The 17,171-nt window shown below is 41.8% G+C and overlaps 1 protein-coding gene across 15 annotated transcripts in view; it reads left to right on the top strand.

The window, feature by feature from the left end:
* TTC23 (tetratricopeptide repeat domain 23) overlaps positions 1–17,171 on the top strand; it is a 94,349-nt gene that overhangs the window by 17,482 nt on the left and 59,696 nt on the right. For all 15 annotated transcript variants that reach the window (XM_070619588.1, XM_070619530.1, XM_070619593.1 and 12 more), the window contains 3 exons: positions 6,825–6,948; positions 10,172–10,322; positions 10,512–10,637. In XM_070619588.1, coding sequence (XP_070475689.1) covers positions 6,825–6,948; positions 10,172–10,322; positions 10,512–10,637 — 401 coding nt within the window. The remainder of the gene's footprint in view (positions 1–6,824; positions 6,949–10,171; positions 10,323–10,511; positions 10,638–17,171) is intronic.

The following is a 17,171-nucleotide window of genomic DNA, read 5'->3' as shown; positions in this document are numbered from 1 at the left end:
TGTATACTAGACTGACTGGTTATAGATTTGACCTACTACAGTCGTTTCCCATCAGCCAATAAATATTTATTGAGCTCCTCCTGTGTGCCAGGTCTAGGCATTGGGATACAGCACAAAGCAGATGAAGCTTCTGCTCTCACAGATTAGATGTCTTATGTTCTTAATCTTCATGTTTTCTGCACACCTTTCCCATTTTCTCCTCAAATTTTTACTCATTTGCTCATTCATTCAATTTGCATTTCTCTACCACCTCTTATGTATCAGGCCCTGTTTGTCCATTCATTTATTTTACTGTATACCTAATATGTGCCAAGTGCCAAGCAGGTACTGGGGGCACAGATGGGAAAGCTACAGCCTCTGCCTTGGAGGGACTCATGGTTTGGTTGGGAAGATAGACCGGGGTCAGATAATGGTAGTCAGTGCAATAAGTTCGATGACAGATACAAGCTCTGGTGATATAGACAGAAACGTGGGGAGTGAGGAGAGGTGGAGGGCAATGACCCTGGAACTGGTGGAGTGAGAGCAATTAAGGCATGCCTCTTGAGATGGGAGGTACTTGGACTGCACTGATAACAGTGCTTAGGATTTGGCCAGGTAAGGGAGAGGACAATAGTGTTCTGGGCAGAAGTATCAGATAGGCAAGAGCCAAGGGTCTGAGGGTGCACAGTCCCTTTGGGGAACTATAAGGAGCTGTCTAGGATGTAGACTTTAGTGGCACACAGCAGGAAATGGGGATTATGGACAAGAGCTGGGGCCCAGAGGGCATTCAACACCCAGGAAAAGAGTTTAGGTTTTCTCCTCAGGTGCTGGAGACTATGATAGGATTATAAGCAGGAGAGTGCCATAGCAAGTTTGAGTTTCTGGAACAATCACTCAGATCGCAGAGAGCTGTGTGGAGGAGGATGAGAAGGGAGCGAAACTGGAGGAGGGCCAGTTCAGAGGATATTTGCAATAATCCTGGCAAGGAATTATGAGTGCCTGAACTATGGCAGAGGCAGGAGAGATGCTGAGATCTTTTGACAGGAATTTGGAAATGAGAATCAGTGGGACCTGGTGACTGAGGAGACACAGGGGATGGAGAGGCAAGAGCGAGCCAGAGGGGGTTTGTTCGATTCCTGACTTAGGTCTCAGCCAGCTGGGGTGACTGGAGGCTTGCTAGTGCCCTGCTTGATTGTAATGAATACAGGAACAAGAGCAGGATTATAGAGGGAAGACAACAGTTTGGTTTTGAATGTGTGCTTATTCATTATGCAACAGATATTTATTTAGTACCTACTATGTGCCAGGCCCTGTGCTAGATAGGCCTCAGCCAGCAGCCTTTCTCAACCAGAGTTCTGCAAAAGAATTAAGCCCTAATGCCCTAAAGCATTTAGTGTATGTAAAGAATTAACTTCTTGGAACTGGCCCCATGGCCTAGTGGTTAAGTTAGGGGCCCTTTGCTTCGGTGGCCTGGGTTTGGTTCCCAGGTGCACACCTACACCACTTTTCAGTGGCCAAGCTGTGGTGGTGACCCACATACAAAATAGAGGAAGACTGGCACAGTTTTTAGCTCAGGGTGAATCTTCCTCAGCAAAAAAAAAAAAAAAAGGAAAGAGAGAATTAACTTCTCTTCTATGCATCTAGATTGATACTAAGGCCTTTTCTATGTTCTGCAGTTCAGATGAGATGAGGTACCCCTGGATTCAGTGGTGAACAGGACCACAAGGTTGCATGCCCTCATGGAGCTGAGGGGCAATCGACATTGTAAATAAACCAGCTAACTAGAGAGTGTGCTAAGTGCTAGGGAGGAAATAGAGTGGGCCTATCCTGGGTACGGTGGTAAAGGGAGATCCTCTATGAAAAGGTGACGTATGAGCTGAGACCTGAAGAAGAGAAGGAGCCAGCATGGAGGAGCTGAGGGAAAAGAGTTCTAGTAAGAGGGAACAGGACACATAAAATCTGTAAGGTAGGCACGAGCATGACACGTCTGAAGCAAAGAGAGGCAGCTGTGGGCTGACGTGAAATGCAGTTGGAGGGCAATCAGTTCAGTTAGGGCCTGCAGGTCTCAAGTTAAGTGGCCTGGGACACTTTCAAAGTGTTTTGAGGAAGGTGTTAACATGATGTAATGTGCTTCTTAAAATGTCCATTTTTTTATTTTAAAATACTTTCAGACTTTCAGAAAGGTTACAAGGTGCACCAATTGTTAACATTCACTTTATTGCTTTCTCTCTCTGTGTCATTATTTTTCTGAACCATCTGAGAGTCAGTTACACACGTTGTGGTCCTTTACCCCTAAATACTTCAGTGCGTATTTCCTAAGAATAGAGGATATCCTCCTACAAAACCACAGTACAGTGACGGAAATTAGGAAATAAATATTGACACAATACTATTGTCTAATCTACAAACCTTATCAATATTGCTCCAATTATCTCAATAATGTCATGTACAGGGAAAAAAATCAGACAGATCCGTGGTCCAATCCATGAATTTATGTTGAATATAGTTGTCGTGTCTCTTTAGTCTCCTTTAATCTACTAGAACAATTCCTTAGCCTGTCTTTGTCTTTCATAATCTTGATATTTTTTGAAAAGTACTGTATTAGTCTGCTCAGGCTGCTGTAGTAAAACACTACAGACTGGGCAGCTTAAACAACAGAAATTTATTTCCCACAGTTCTGGAGACTGGAAGGCCAAGACCAAGGTGCCAGCAGGGTGGGTGTCTGCTGGTGAGAGCTCCCCCCCCCCCCCCCCGTCGCTGCAGACCACCGCCTTCTAGGGTGTCCTCACGTGACCTCTTCTTTGTGGATGTGAGGGAAGGAGGAGACAAAGGCATCTCTTCTTATAAGGAGGCTAATCCTATTGGATCCGGGCCCCACCTTTATGACCTCATTCAACCTTAATTACTTCCTTAGAGGCCTCATCTCCAAAGGCCACAATGGAGGTTAAGGCTTCAACATCTGAATTTGGGAGTGGGCACAAACATTCAGTCTGTGACAAAGACACTCCAGTTATCTTGTAGATTATCTCCCCATTTGAATTTGTTGTGCATTTCGTCACGATTAGATGCAGATTATACATTTTGGGCAGGAATCCCACAGACATAAGCGTAGTTATGGCCCCTCTCAGCACATCATCTTAGGAGGCATATGATGTCTGCTCATCTTGTTACTATATGCTAACTTTGATCGCTTAGTTAAGGTGCTGTCTGGCAGGTTTCTTCACTGTAGAATTACTTTTCTTCCCTTTGTAATTAATAAATATTTCGTGGGGAGATTCATTGAGACTATAAATATATCCTATTCCTTGTTAAAACTTCACCCCCTAGTTTTAGCATCCATTGATGACTCTCACCTGAATTAGTTATTACTATAATGTTTGTCAAATGATGATTCTCTGACTTCAGGATTCTTTCAACATTTATTTATTGGCATTCTTTTATAAGGAAGAGCTTTTCCTTCTTCACACTTTATTGTTCACTTATTTATATCATTATGAGTTCAGGAAATGCTATTTTTCAAATCTGTTACAATCCTTTCTCATCATCAAAGCCTAAATTGTCCTGTATTTGCCAGTGAGAGTCCCTTCAAGCTGGCTCCTGAGTCCTTGGTACATCCCCATTATTCTTTCCTTAGTTTCCAGCACAAGAAGATTTTTCAGGTTCACCTTATACTTTCCCTACTTCAGCTGTGGATTCAGGGAACCCTGGTTCCTCTTAGTGGAAAATAGTATTTAGACGCAAAAATCTGGATATTAAATACCCACCTTCAAATATATATGGCCAGAATTACTGATCATCACAGTTGCATACTTTAAAGTTGAAAAGTTTGAGAAATTCCAGGTAGTTCAAGAATGATGTTGTGGAAAGAGCTCTGGACTTTCCATGGAGGAGCTTGGCTGTGAGTTCTGACTCTACCAGTCGGTGGTAAATCATCTCACCTCTCTGACCTTACATTTCTTCTTTAAATTGAGGGGATCAGATTAGTTGATTTCCAGGGCTCATCCCAGTTCTGGAATTGTCTGCCTATTTGTACTTCTCTTCTGTCTACCCCCTACCCAAGCCTGTTGGTTGATACTACTGGAACTGGCAGGACAAAGATTGGAAAGCCGAAAGGATTGTCTGGACTATGCATTCTAGCAAATAAGAAGGTCAAAGGAGGGCTCTTTTGGTTTCCTCGTCCCTAATGCAGGTTGTGAGGACCAAGGCTATGATCTGGGAGGGCTGCCTCTCAGTCTGCATCACCCTTTCCTTAGAAATCTGTGGTTGGGACAGATTCACTATCAAATCACATCCCCCTGTCTTTTTGGCAGACTGCCTATCTAGACTTCCCAATGTGTTCATCTTTGCTTTCTTTCTCATACACTGTAGTCATTTGTTCTGTCTCCAAGGAAGCCACTCCCTAAACTGCCTGTCTTTAGAGGCAATAAAAAAATGATTCCCAAAAGAAGAAGTACAAAGAGCCAATAAACATCTGATGATGTTCAGCCTCACCAGTTTGGGGGGAAAAATGTGAACTGAAACCAGGAGAAATGAATTAACTGACAAATTGACAAGTTAAAACAAACCCCATCTTGTGTGTGGTTCTAGGTAAGGGCATTGCCGATCACACACGCTGCGCCGGAAGTGTGGATTGGTGCAACCTCCCGAGGAAGCACTCCAGCAACTGCTACGCAAAGCCTCAGGCGTTTGCACATCCTTTACCCAATGGTGACATTTCTAGGAATTTATTCTAAGGAAATGCTTATGGATACGAGCAAACCTATCCACAGAAGATGTTCAGAGAGTAACATTTTGAAAATAACCTAAATGCTTACTAACTCAATTATGCTGTATCCCTACAGTGAAATACTATGCATCCATTAGAAGATGACATGGAGAAAAATGTTCACAGATTGTTAAAACAACAAGTTGCAAACCTCTATGTCGCTTATGAGCCTATTTTTGAAAAAGAAAAAATAGATCGATAGATTTGTAGGAAGAAAGACTAGAGGAATATTTAGCTACTCGTTGTCTCTAAGAGGTGAGATTGCAGGTGATTTTTAATTTTCATCTGTGTTTTGATAATGACCATGTATGACTGTTGTAAGGAGAAAAATGTTACTCTAGAAAAAAGCCACGGCTCCGTCTTCCTTCATCACTATGGAGTGAGCACAATGTCCCTCAGCCTCCTGCTGCTGGGTCATAAAAGTGACTGTCTTGTGGTCAACTGTCTGGCCATGTATTTTTTTCAAGAGGAATGTTGTTTCAGGGTGCAAGTGTTTCTAATCCCTGTGGGAACTGTGTGGGAATGCAGACTCTTTGAGCTGAGGCGTTGGCGGGGGGTGTATCCTGGGTCTTCTCCTGGATCTTTCCCACCTTCTACCTCCTCTTTTGCTATTCCAGCTCTCTATTGCTATTAACATTCTAAAACTTAGTGGCACAAGACAAAAGCAACCATCCGTTTTGCTCGTGAACCTACGATTTGTGCAGGGCTCCGTGGGGTCTGGTCAGCTCTGCTCCGTGCAGCTTCAGCTGGGCTCGGCATGTGTGGAGGATGCACTGCCAAGATGGCGTACGCCTGTGGTTGACTAATTGGTGCTGGCTATTGGCGCCTTTCCCCTCTCCGTGGGGCGGCTTAGGTGTCCTCAGGGCATGGTGGTTGGGTTACTAGCCTGCTAGGGCTACCATGGCAAAATGCCTCAGACTGGGTGGCTTAAATAACAGAAGTTTATTTTCTCACAGTTCTGGAGGCTAGAAGTCCAAGATCAAAGTGTTGGCGAGGCTGATTTCATTCAGAGGCCTCTCTCTTTGGCTTGCAGATGGCTGTCCTCTCTCTCTGTGTGTCCTCACAAAGTGTTTCTCTGTGTGTGCTCATCCCTCGGGTTTCTTCCTCTTTTTATAAGGACATCAGTTATATTAGGTCAGAGCCCCATGCTAACGGCCTCATTTTAACTTATTCACCTCTTTAAAGACCTTCTCTCCAAAACAGTTACATTCTGAAGTACTTGGGATTTAGACATATGAATTTTGAGGGGGACACAATTCAGCCCATAACAAGCTGCAAGAGCGAGTACCTAGGGAGACACAAAAAGTGGAAGCCTCCAGTTCTTTAGGATCTGGGCCCCAAAAGTGGCCCTGCATTATTTGCTCCATATTCTTTTGGCCAGTCATAAAGCCCAGATTCAAAGGGAAGGGGACACAGACCCTCATCTCTGGATGGAAGGAGTGTCAAAGAATTTTGGAGCTGTATTTTAAAACTCCCAGCCTTGCTTTGAGTGCATTGCTGCTCTGAGCTGACCTGGAGCTAGAAATCCCTAGTTCCCTATTCTTTTTGTCCTGGAACTTGATGAAAATGTGCTTTTCACTCCCTGAATGGAATCTGTTTGTAAGTCCTCCTGACCTCATTTGCTATGCTAATATCCTAGGCTGCTAAAGAAGGTGTTTGAACTCAGAGCCAGAGGGCGTTATGTGAAAACCACTATCACTTGCCCTCTTGTGCTTGAATGTGTAGTAGCTGCTCATCGAAGGGCAGTTGGAAAACCTAGAGAATGATTAGACGTCTGCTCTACTTTTTCTTTATTCCATTATGTTTTTCACCTTTCAATTTCACTATGTACTATAAATTTTCCTTATTTCTTATGTTTATTGTCTATTTCACCCCACCAGATGAACACCCTACCACCCAAAACAGATCTTTGTCTGTTTTGTTCTCTGATGTACCCCGAGAGCTTAGAACCGTGTCTAACACACAGCAGGCACTCAATGTGTATTTATGCTGAATGGATAAAAGTTCAGGACAGTTTTGTGCTTTGTGCCTCTGAGATTTCAGTTGTCTAACTGGTAAACCTACTTCCTCTTCCTCACAGTATAAACAGGCTATCCATGAGCTTGTGCGCTGCGTGGCACTGACAAGAATTTGCTATGGCAACTCCCATTGGAAGCTGGCTGAGGCCCATGTTAATCTGGCTCAAGGCTACCTCCAGCTGAAAGGTGAGTTCCTCTCAGACTGAGGAGGGTCAGTCAGTTGGTTTCTGCTCTTTCCCAAATTTGGCTCACACTTGGCTAGAAGGATTAGGTTTTCTTGGATATCCTCCTCTGCACACATTGATAAGCTATCTCCTTTCAGAAAGAGCCATTAAGATTTCTTATATAATATATCAGAAAGGATGGAAGAGAGGGCCAGCCCAATGGCAGAGTGGTTAAGTTCACACTCTCTGCTTTGGTGGCCTGTGGCTCATGGTTTCGGATCCCGGGTGCGGACCTATACACCACTCATCAAGCCATAATGTGGTGGCATCCCACATACAAAATAGAGGAAGATTGGCACAGATGTTAGCTCAGGGACAATCTTCGTCAAGCAAAAAGAGGAAGAGTGGCAACAGATGTAAGCTTGGGGCCAATCTTCCTCACCAAAAAAAAACAAGAGAGAGAAAGAGAAAAAAATGTTTAAAAAAACAAAAAGGGAAGGGAGATTTTAGCCCTTCAGAGTTCTGTTTTTTATGATCTTAAAAGTTGGGTTCTTGGGAGAGAATTAATTTGCTAGCTTTGTAGGCATTGTAGAAAGGGCCCAGGGCATGAAGTAGGGGCCTAACATGGGATCCATTTATATTTTTATTGATGGAGAGTCTCTTGCCTGTAAGTGACCATCCTCTCCCCAAAAGTAAAAGACTAAATGAAGCTGGCAATAAACAAAGGTAATGTGTTGGCTCATACAACTTAAAAATTCAAGGGTAAAACTTACTGTAGAGCTAGCCAGATCCACGTGTGCAAACACTGTGATCAGTTTCCATTTCTCTTTTTTCCCACCACCTGGCTCTGTTTTTCTCTGTATTGGCTCCATTCTTAGCCAGGCTTTGCCACATGGTGGCAGTAGAAAGGCTGCCAGCAATTTTAGGCTTCCCACCTCAGTATTCCCAGGAAAAAAAGAAGGTCTCTCCACCAAAATCTCAGGATTTAGGGGTTCTAATTGGGCCGATGTGGGTTGTATGCCAAAGGCAAGGAATAGTCTGACTGGCTAGACTTGCCTTTTGGTTCCACTGGATCCCAGGGAGAAGCTGACCTTGGCTAAATCACATGGGTTGGGTGGACGGGAGCGGGGTGTCCCAAAAGAAAACAGAGGAAGGGACAATGGAGTTAGGGAAAGGGAAAACAACAGTATATCATGTCTTCTCCTTTCTGACTGGCAACCTGGGACAAGATGTATAGGAGTAGATCTCTGAATTCCATTTCTTCAACTGAAAAGTGAAGATAGTCATGATGGTGGTACTAACTTCCCAAGATTGGTCCAGTGAATAAATAAAATGATAGAAGCGGACACCACAATGCTAAGCATAGACTTGCCACTCAACAAATTTGGCCAAATCTGATTATAGACTGGTCCTACCTGTTAGGTCAAAGACTGTTTGAGCCAGAGGGGACCTTGGAGATCATCTAGTTCAAACCCTACTCCCTCCCCCCAACCTTGTTTTGTAGATTCAGAGGAAACAAGAAGTCTGAGTTGAAACAGCTTGCCTCAGATCATACTGTCAATAAGTAGCTGATCTGAGACTCAGACCTGGGATTTTGAACACCAGTACCAGTGTCTTGGCATCTGGGATTTCAAATGATGCCTTTCTTCACTGTCTGCCACCTTTCTGCATAACAGTATTTCTTTCTCAATTTAAAGTAAAAGCAATATCTATCATTTATTAAGGTCTTATTGAATGCCAGGTACCATGCTATTTTCCATACATAGTCTCATTCCATCTTCACCACAGTCCTGTAATGTAGGTAATACTATTAATTCTTGTTTACAGTTGAGGAAGTTGAGGTCAATGTTTCAGAGTAAGTGGTGGAGCAGGGAATCCATTCTTGGCTGTCTGACTTCAGAGCCAGTGTTCTTGAACCTCAACCTATGCTGCCTCCAGTAGTTTGAGTTCAAGTTTCTTGAGGGAATGGACCAAAGTTAAAAATGTAGTCTGCCAGGCCTTTTGGAATATTGCATGCATGATTGGCACTAATAAATTTCTAGTAGGTTGATTAAGTGTGTGCTTATAAAAAATAAGACAAAATTCTGTAGGAGTTTCACACGAAGAGCATATCCTGGATTTTTTCCATCAGAAAATATATTCTTTCTGTTTTATAGACATAGGAACAGAGTGAACTTCATATTTCAACAGCTTTTTTTTTAAATTGCTTTTTATCCTCAAATCCCCCTGGTACATAGTTGTATATTTTAGTTGTGGGTCCTTCTAGTTGTGCTATGTGGGGCGCTGTCTCAACATGGCCTGATGAGCTGTGCCATGTCCACGCCCAGGATCCAAACCAGTGAAACTCTGGGCCGCTGAAGCAGAGCGTGTGAACTTAACCACTCCGCCACGGGGCCAGCCCCTTTGCCAGCTTTTTAAAGAGATTTGAGATACAATTCCATATAATAAAGAACCTAAGACCAGGAGTATAGGATGTGGGAGGGAGGGGGTGTGGAAGGAGGCGTCACTGTGGGGAAGAGGATGGGAGTATGGGGAAACGAAAAGCCCCAGAACCTAACTGGTGATCCCCAGTGAGACTCTTACCACAAATAATAAGCCCATGGAAGAACACTGGAACACACTGGGGAATTAGTTCTCAGTAGAAACTTTTTTTTTATTCCATTTTGTTTCATGTTGGTTGATTACCACGTAGGAACAAGAGATTGTAGCACGTTAGCCAATTACCTCATTGGAATTGTGTTTGTATATTTTTGTAGATATCATCATATTCATATTATGTTAAAATAACTCTAACGTTATGATTATAGGTGGGTGAGCATAAGATTCAGAATTTTTAGTATTTCATTAAGATTGCTCTCACAAAGCCAGGATTAAAATTCATGATATGTTCTTTCCTGCCCAGAATGCTATAGTCCTTGCATCCCATTTGTTTTTATAATTATTTAGAACAGATTTTACGTCTGATATTGGTGAGGTTTCAAAACTGTTCAATTCCCGCTCATTCTGTTTATTTCTAAAAGGACCTGAAGGAAATTTTTCTAAAGGAAAAATTTATCTTGAGTCCTAGTTGTAAAACACTTCCTTGGTTTTTACAGTCATGGCAATATTGCATGCAGCCCCAATCCATATCCATGTGCCACTTGACGTGTGAAGGAGACCTCATTAGATTCCGTGGCCATAGAGAACTGTGTTCCTGTCCAGCTGAGATGAAAGAGAAACTGAGACCCCTTTTTCTTTGTCCACAGGGCTGTCACTCCAAGCAAAACAACATGCGGAAAAAGCCAAAGAAATCCTCACCAACTCCATTATGCCTCCCTATCAGGACAATGCAGACATTTTCAAGTGTTCAGTGGAGTTATTCCATACCATGGGGAGAGCCTTGCTCTCTCTTCAAAAGTATCCTTTTGCCTCTCATCTTTACAAATTGAAATGCCATTCATAATACTTATATTTAATCTTGAAGGCCAAATCAAAAGCTGACAGATGACTCAGGAAGGGTGGGGGGAAGTAGGAGAGCCAAGGATGTCCAGGAACTGGGGTCCCAGAATGTAGGACCAAGTGTAAAGTTTCCTGAACACAACACAGATTTAAAGAAGCTTCAGAGAATTTGACCAAAGCAGAGAGACTTTCAAAGGAGCTGCTGCAGTGTGAAAGGATTATAAAGGAAGAATGGATAGAAATTCAGGCTCGGATCAAATTGTCAATCGCACAGTAAGTTTCCAACATAGGACTTTTTGTATACGTGACAGCTGGAGGTTCTTTGCCCGAAGAATCTGTCTTGCGGCAGGAGCAGCTTCTGCATGATGCTGTGGCCATGGCTTCTCCTTGGCCATTGTCCAGAAGTAAAAGAGGACCGCAGTCTATCTGTCTGCTCTCCCTGCCTGCCTCCTGCGCCTGCGCCCTTCCCTTTCCCCCTCTCTTCCTTTTTACCCCTGCTGCTCTAGTCTACAATATTTCAATACACTGATTTCATGATTAGGGGCTCAAAGGAGAAAGATCTTAAAGATGTCTGATTGAATGGGAACGGAGGATTGTTCTTTATTCTCCCCACCCCGAGCCCACATTCACCAAAGGAACCCAGCTGAGAGAGGTAGAATGCTTGGAGCCTGCAGGGAGAAGGGGATGCCTATCCCCATGGGTAGTCAGCACGTTTACCCTTCCAAAGGCCAGCCTCAAGCAATTCCCCAGAGCTTTGGGGTGACAGTATGCACACACTCTTTAGAAGGATGAGTTCATGGGAGGAAGAGGGCAGAGAAAGGTCTATTCTAGAAGAGGCAGAGAATCCCCATGAAGGCCCTCAGCCAAAGCTGGAAGAATTCAGTTTACCTTCATAACCAGACTGTATGCATAGGTTGATTCCCAAGAGAACTCAGAGATCCAGTGGGATCATTTTAAGAAGGAAAGGGCCCTGAGAGAATACACTTAATGCTTCCATTTGAGTGGAAATGGGGAAAGACCAACTTTGACTCATGCTTTTGAAGATATTTTTTATGATCATAACTCCACTCTTGTGAATTTGTTTTGTTTGGGGGTTTTTTGGACATAAAGTGCAGAGAATTCATCAGTCCGTGCAAGACTTTTGGTATGCTTTTTTTTTTTTTTTTTTTCTTTTGGCTGAGGAAGACTAGCCCTGAGCTAACATCTGTGCCAATCTTCCTCTACTTTATATGTGGGATGCCTACACAGCATGGCTGCCAAGTGGTGTAGGTCCGTGCCCAGGATCCAAACCCACAAACCCAGGTCACTGAAGTGGAGTGCGCGAACTTAACCACTATGCCATGGGGCTGGCCCCAGTATGCTTTTTTAAATTGATTTTTTTTCTTTTCATCTCTGATCCATACTCTCATTCTGCCCCAAATACATCATAGATACTTATTTTAATGATGATTTATGTCTTTGAGTATGTATCTCTGAATGATAAATAGTATTGTTTTATGTACTTATGTGTTTTAAGTTTGTGTAAATTTGTAGTATATATCTCACTCTTTCTCACCTTTTTCCACTCAGCACTGTTTAGTTTTTTGCCTGTACCTCAGTTCATTGCTGCTGGCTGCCTCACAGTGCTCCATAGAATGCATTTGCTACATTGTACTTAGCCATCCTTCTAGGAATGGATACTCAGCTTGTTCCCAGCCCCCAGATCCCACAGTGGCACTGCTATGAGCATCCTCTCACAGCTTTACTTATGTAGCTAAGAGACTTTTTATGAGGTTTCTACCCCGAGGATGGGATTCTGAGGTTTATACTCCAGGGGTAGGATTGCATGATCACAGGGTACATTTGTACTTCAAGTTCACCACGTACCGGCCGCTTGCTACACCCTTCTGCACCACCCCCCCACAAGTCAGATGGGTTTTCTCACACCCCCAACAATATTTGGCACCGTTCGTCTTTCTGACTGTTGCCACTCAGATGCATATAATGTGCTATTTAGTTCGTTATTTTAAAATTCTATTTACATTTCTCTTGTTAGTGAGTTTGAGTACCTCTTATATACTTCTCAGCCATTTGAGATCCCCTTCTGTGAATAGCTTATTAGTATTCTTTCTCATTGTTCTTTTGAGGCTCCCTGTACTTTTTGTATTGATAATGAAGATTTTCTTGAATATTATAAATATTAGTGATATTGCAAATGTCTTCTTACATCTGTTGCTCATATATTAATTTTGTCTCTGCTGTTCTTCATGGCATAGAAATTCTTGGTTTTGCTAGACTCAAATCCATTAATTTTTAACTTTATGATTTGTCTGTTGGGAGTTTGTTTAGGAAGTCCTTCCCACCCAAATGTCAAAGATATTCTCCAGAATGTCCCCATAAGTCTTGCTTTAGCTCTGCCCCACGTGTGTTAACATGTAGCATCATCACTCATGTTAAATTCTAAGTAGCTCATAACTTAGTTTATAAATTACTCTTTAATCCAAAGATTATTCAAGTGATATGTGATTTGGTTTGCAGATATGTGAGATTTTTCAAAGATGTGCTTCATTTCTAATTTTATCTCATTATGGACAGAAACCTATTTGTGTATATGATATTGATGTTTTGAAATTTACTGAAGCTTCCTTTGTGACCTAGGCCATGGTCAGTTTTTGTGAATGCTCCAAATGTGCTAGAGAAGAAATTGTATCCTTTATTTGCTGAGTGTATGGTTCTAATAAATCTATACTAGAGTGACTTTATTAATTCTGTTATTCAAATTTACATGTTTGCTTCTCTTTTGCCAATTTGATATATTGGTTTTTAAGATAAGTGTGCTTAAATTTCAAACTACAGTTATTGATCTATCTGTAGTTCTCCATGGTTCTGCCAGTCATTGTTTGATATATTCTGTTGGGTGGGAGGAGAGTTAAACAGCAGCATATTTTAATCTATTATTCCATTAGTCAGTGTATATTGTCCTTCATTGTCCCCTATATCTATTTTGCCTAATATTAAAATTGATACCCTAGCTTTCTTTTGGTACAAATTTTCCTGTAATATCTTTTTCCATTCCTTAATTTTCAGTCTTTGTTTATTTTGGTTTAAATGCTTATATATTTGAGTTTAAATTTTCTTTGGTCCTACCAATTTTATATTCCTTTCTTTCTCTTTTCTTGCCTTCTTTTAGATTTACCAAATATTTTTGTCATACTATTTTCTTACCTATTAACTGGTAAGTTATCCATTGTTTCATTTTCCTTCCAGTTGCTACCTTAGAGTTTGTCACTTATACCCCTGACTTACTAGAATCTAATGTAAATCAGTCAATTGGCCACTTCCCGACAACACAAGGACCTTTAAGTGTGTTAATTCTCTTTTTCCCCTTCTGTTTGGTGCTATGTGGTTCTGTATTTAAACCACCACATATTTCATGCCATAAACAAGCACAGAGAGAAGAAGATATTTGTAATACATATAACTGACAAAGGGCTCGTCTCTGGAATCTGTAAAGAACTCTTATATATCAATAAAACAACCACAAACAACTAAATAGAAAAATGGGCAAGAGACTGTTCACAAAAATGGATACCCACTTAGCTGATAAACATATTAAATGGTGTTCTATCTCATCAGTCATCAGGGAAATGAAAATTAAGATCAGAAGATACTACTACATTTCCACTAGAATGGCTAAAATTTTTTAAAAGGCTGATAATATCAAGTTTTGGCAAGGATGCCATGCTTTCACATGCTTTCTCATATGTTGTTATTTAGAATATATTTCGTCCAACCACTTTAGCTAACTGGCTTTATCTTCAAAATTTGAACATTTGCATACCCTGTGACCCAGCAGTATCACTCCTAAATATACACCCAACAGAAGTGCACACATATGTTCACCAAAAGACACAGTCACAAATGTCCAAAGCTACATTATTTGTAATAGCCAAGAATTGGAAACAACCTAAATACTCACCAAAATAATAGATATCATTGTGATCTGTTCATACAAAGAAAATATCAAACTACTCCTATTCTTAATATCATGGATGACTCTCATAAGCATAATGTCTAGTGAAAGAAGCCAGACCAAAAAGAATTCATACTGTATGATTCCATTTGTGTAATAAGAGGAAGAAGAGAGTAGTGACTGGAAGGGCCTACCAGTCCAGAATTTCTTCCTGCCCAGAAGTGGGTATTCTATCTTGAATTGTAATACATGAAATATAAAAATCAGTGGTCCAAGATGGATATTTGTTGCATCTGTTGAGACTTGACTAATGTTATTAGTACTTAATGTTGAGCAGTCTTGCCACAAAATAGAGTAAATCATCCTCTGCCAGAATCCTCACCTCCTCCAAGAGTGCTTTCCAAATTAGCAGTGCCACGCCTTGCCAGCAGGTGGCGGGCCTGGTACGCATCTGCGCTGCATACCCAGCAAGAATTGAATTTAATGCTCTCAACTATCCCTCAGATTTACTTTGTGTTTAGTGGAGTTAAACTTTGCTATTTCTTTGCATCCCGATTCTTCACAGTGATGTATTCTTCACAGTGATGTATTCTTCACAGTGATGTATTCTTCACAGTGATGTATTCGCTGGAACTTGCCTGTTTAGGCTGCATGGTTTTTACTTGATCACTTTGCTGTGTTTCCTCATTGAAGTGTGAATATTTTGCCTAAACCCATCTGCTTTAGAAAGTAACAGGGCTTTGGTTTTATACATTTCTCTCGTAGTTATACTCACAACCACAAAGGCCTTTTCTTTTGCCAGGTCCTGGAGGTGGAAGACCAGGATGATTTCTCAGGCAGTTCTCAGGATTTATGTTTCTCTTAAAAGGGTATCTTCCAGTGCTGCTTCCTCCTTCTGCCTCGCCTTTTATGGTGCCCGTCAGGCCAGGCCAGTTCTTTTCTCCTTGGGCTTACAGACAAGTCCTGCAGGGTGACTCACGCTCTGTACCTTCCATCCCTAGCTGTGCCCTGAAGCTTCGTCCCTTCTACCTGTCCTCTGTTCCAGCACTACTTCATTCACTAATTATTTGTTAACTTTGGAGAGTGAATCCAAATCATGTGTTCCTATATGTGCAGTTGTTTTTTAAAATGTGATAACACAAGTCACTAGGAAAAATGGACAAACTCTTTCCCAGTATTAGGAATTATTTTCTATCCTGATTGCTGATAGTTAGATCCCCAGAGACTGACAGTTATCTTTATATACACAGGCACATACCGTTACACACACACACACACACACACACACACACACACACACACCTTTTAATTTATTTATTTCCTGAGGAAGATTCACCCTGAGCTAACCTCTGTTGCCAATCTTCCTCTTTTTGCTTGAGGAACATTCTCCCTGAGCTAACATCTGTGCCAGTCTTCCTCTATTTTATATGTGGGTTGCCACCACAGCATGGCCACCAACAAGTGGTGTAGGTCTGTGCCCCAGAACTGAACCCCAGGCTGCCAAAGCAGAGCATGCCGAACTTAACCACTAGGCCAGGGGGCAGGTCCCCCTACACACACCTTTTAAATGATCTTTCTGTGTGGCATGATGGTGATGATCTATTGAGACTGCTACTCTGGAACATGTGACCTATCCAGGCTTTCTCTATGACTTTGTGATATGTCATCTTTGGAGTCTTCCACAGCTTGCCCAGCAAGCGCTTTGTCTGGCATTGTTGTGCTGAACCAGCTCTCAGGTGTGCCTGTGATAAGTGAACTCTCCTCAGAGCATCAACAGGATGCCTCCCAGGTATCTCTAAGGAATGATGTGATGTGGTTTGGCAAAGCGGGCTTTAGAGTCAGGTTGCCTCACATTCAAATCAGCATCCATTCAACCTTCCCATCTGTAAGACCACGGACAAGTCCTGCACTTTCCTCTTCTGTTAAAGTGGCAACGATCAGACCTCAGAGGGTGGCTGTGATGATGAAATAGATCACAGCCACCCTCTGATGATGAAATAGATCCCACATTAAAGCATCTGGGTGTATGGTAGACCGTTTTAAAAAAGTAGCCATTAATTTAATTACTATCTAATTAAACATTTTTCTTTCTGCCATTTCATTGTGGAAATGATTTGATTTTAAAGCATGTACTTACAGCGCAATTAAGATTCTGTACTTCCAGACTACCCTGATATGCAGTATTCTTTCCTATGTTTTTATCCTGTGACTTGAGAAGGCTGGGGGTTGTTTTGTCTTTGCTCTGGTAAACCTCCTAAGCTAAAAATCAGAGAGTCTTATATGGTTTTTTTAAAGGTTGAGTTCATTTCCTTGTCTTGCTTTCTCTTGATTCATTATAGTCATGAGATTTAGAAGGTGATTCCAACATGAGATTTGGCAAGTGATTCTAACATAAATTTTCCGAAGAAGAAAGGAAATGGGGATGGTTTCTCCCATAGCCAGTACTTCCTGAGAAAGGGTGAAAGATAATGGAGAAAACAATGGCCAGTGGGACAGCGTATATATCTACCTGCCATCACCTCATTTGGATGGTGGAATTCTACTTAGTTCCATGTGCCTCCCCAGAAAGCATCCCCAGTGTCTTTTACTGAGAATTTTTGATAGTTTAGTAATAGCCTTTGCTTTTAGATCCACAGTCCTTCCTAGACTGGTCAAGTCAGTAGTATCCAAATCTAACTGTTGCTTTCTGGACTCAGCTTTTTTTTTTTTTTTTGTCGTCTATCCCATTGCCTAGAGATTCTTGATGTCTAAGTTGTACCTCTGTAGATGTGTTTCTTTAAAGAATCACTTTCTCTGCATTATCTTTTGGGCATAAAGCCTCTGAGAAGTGCTCATGTGTTCAGGGCTCTGCTTCT

This window comes from Equus przewalskii, chromosome 1 (genome assembly GCF_037783145.1).
Source record: "Equus przewalskii isolate Varuska chromosome 1, EquPr2, whole genome shotgun sequence".
Classification (NCBI taxonomy): domain Eukaryota; kingdom Metazoa; phylum Chordata; class Mammalia; order Perissodactyla; family Equidae; genus Equus; species Equus przewalskii.
This window is presented reverse-complemented; position numbering and strand designations above follow the sequence as displayed.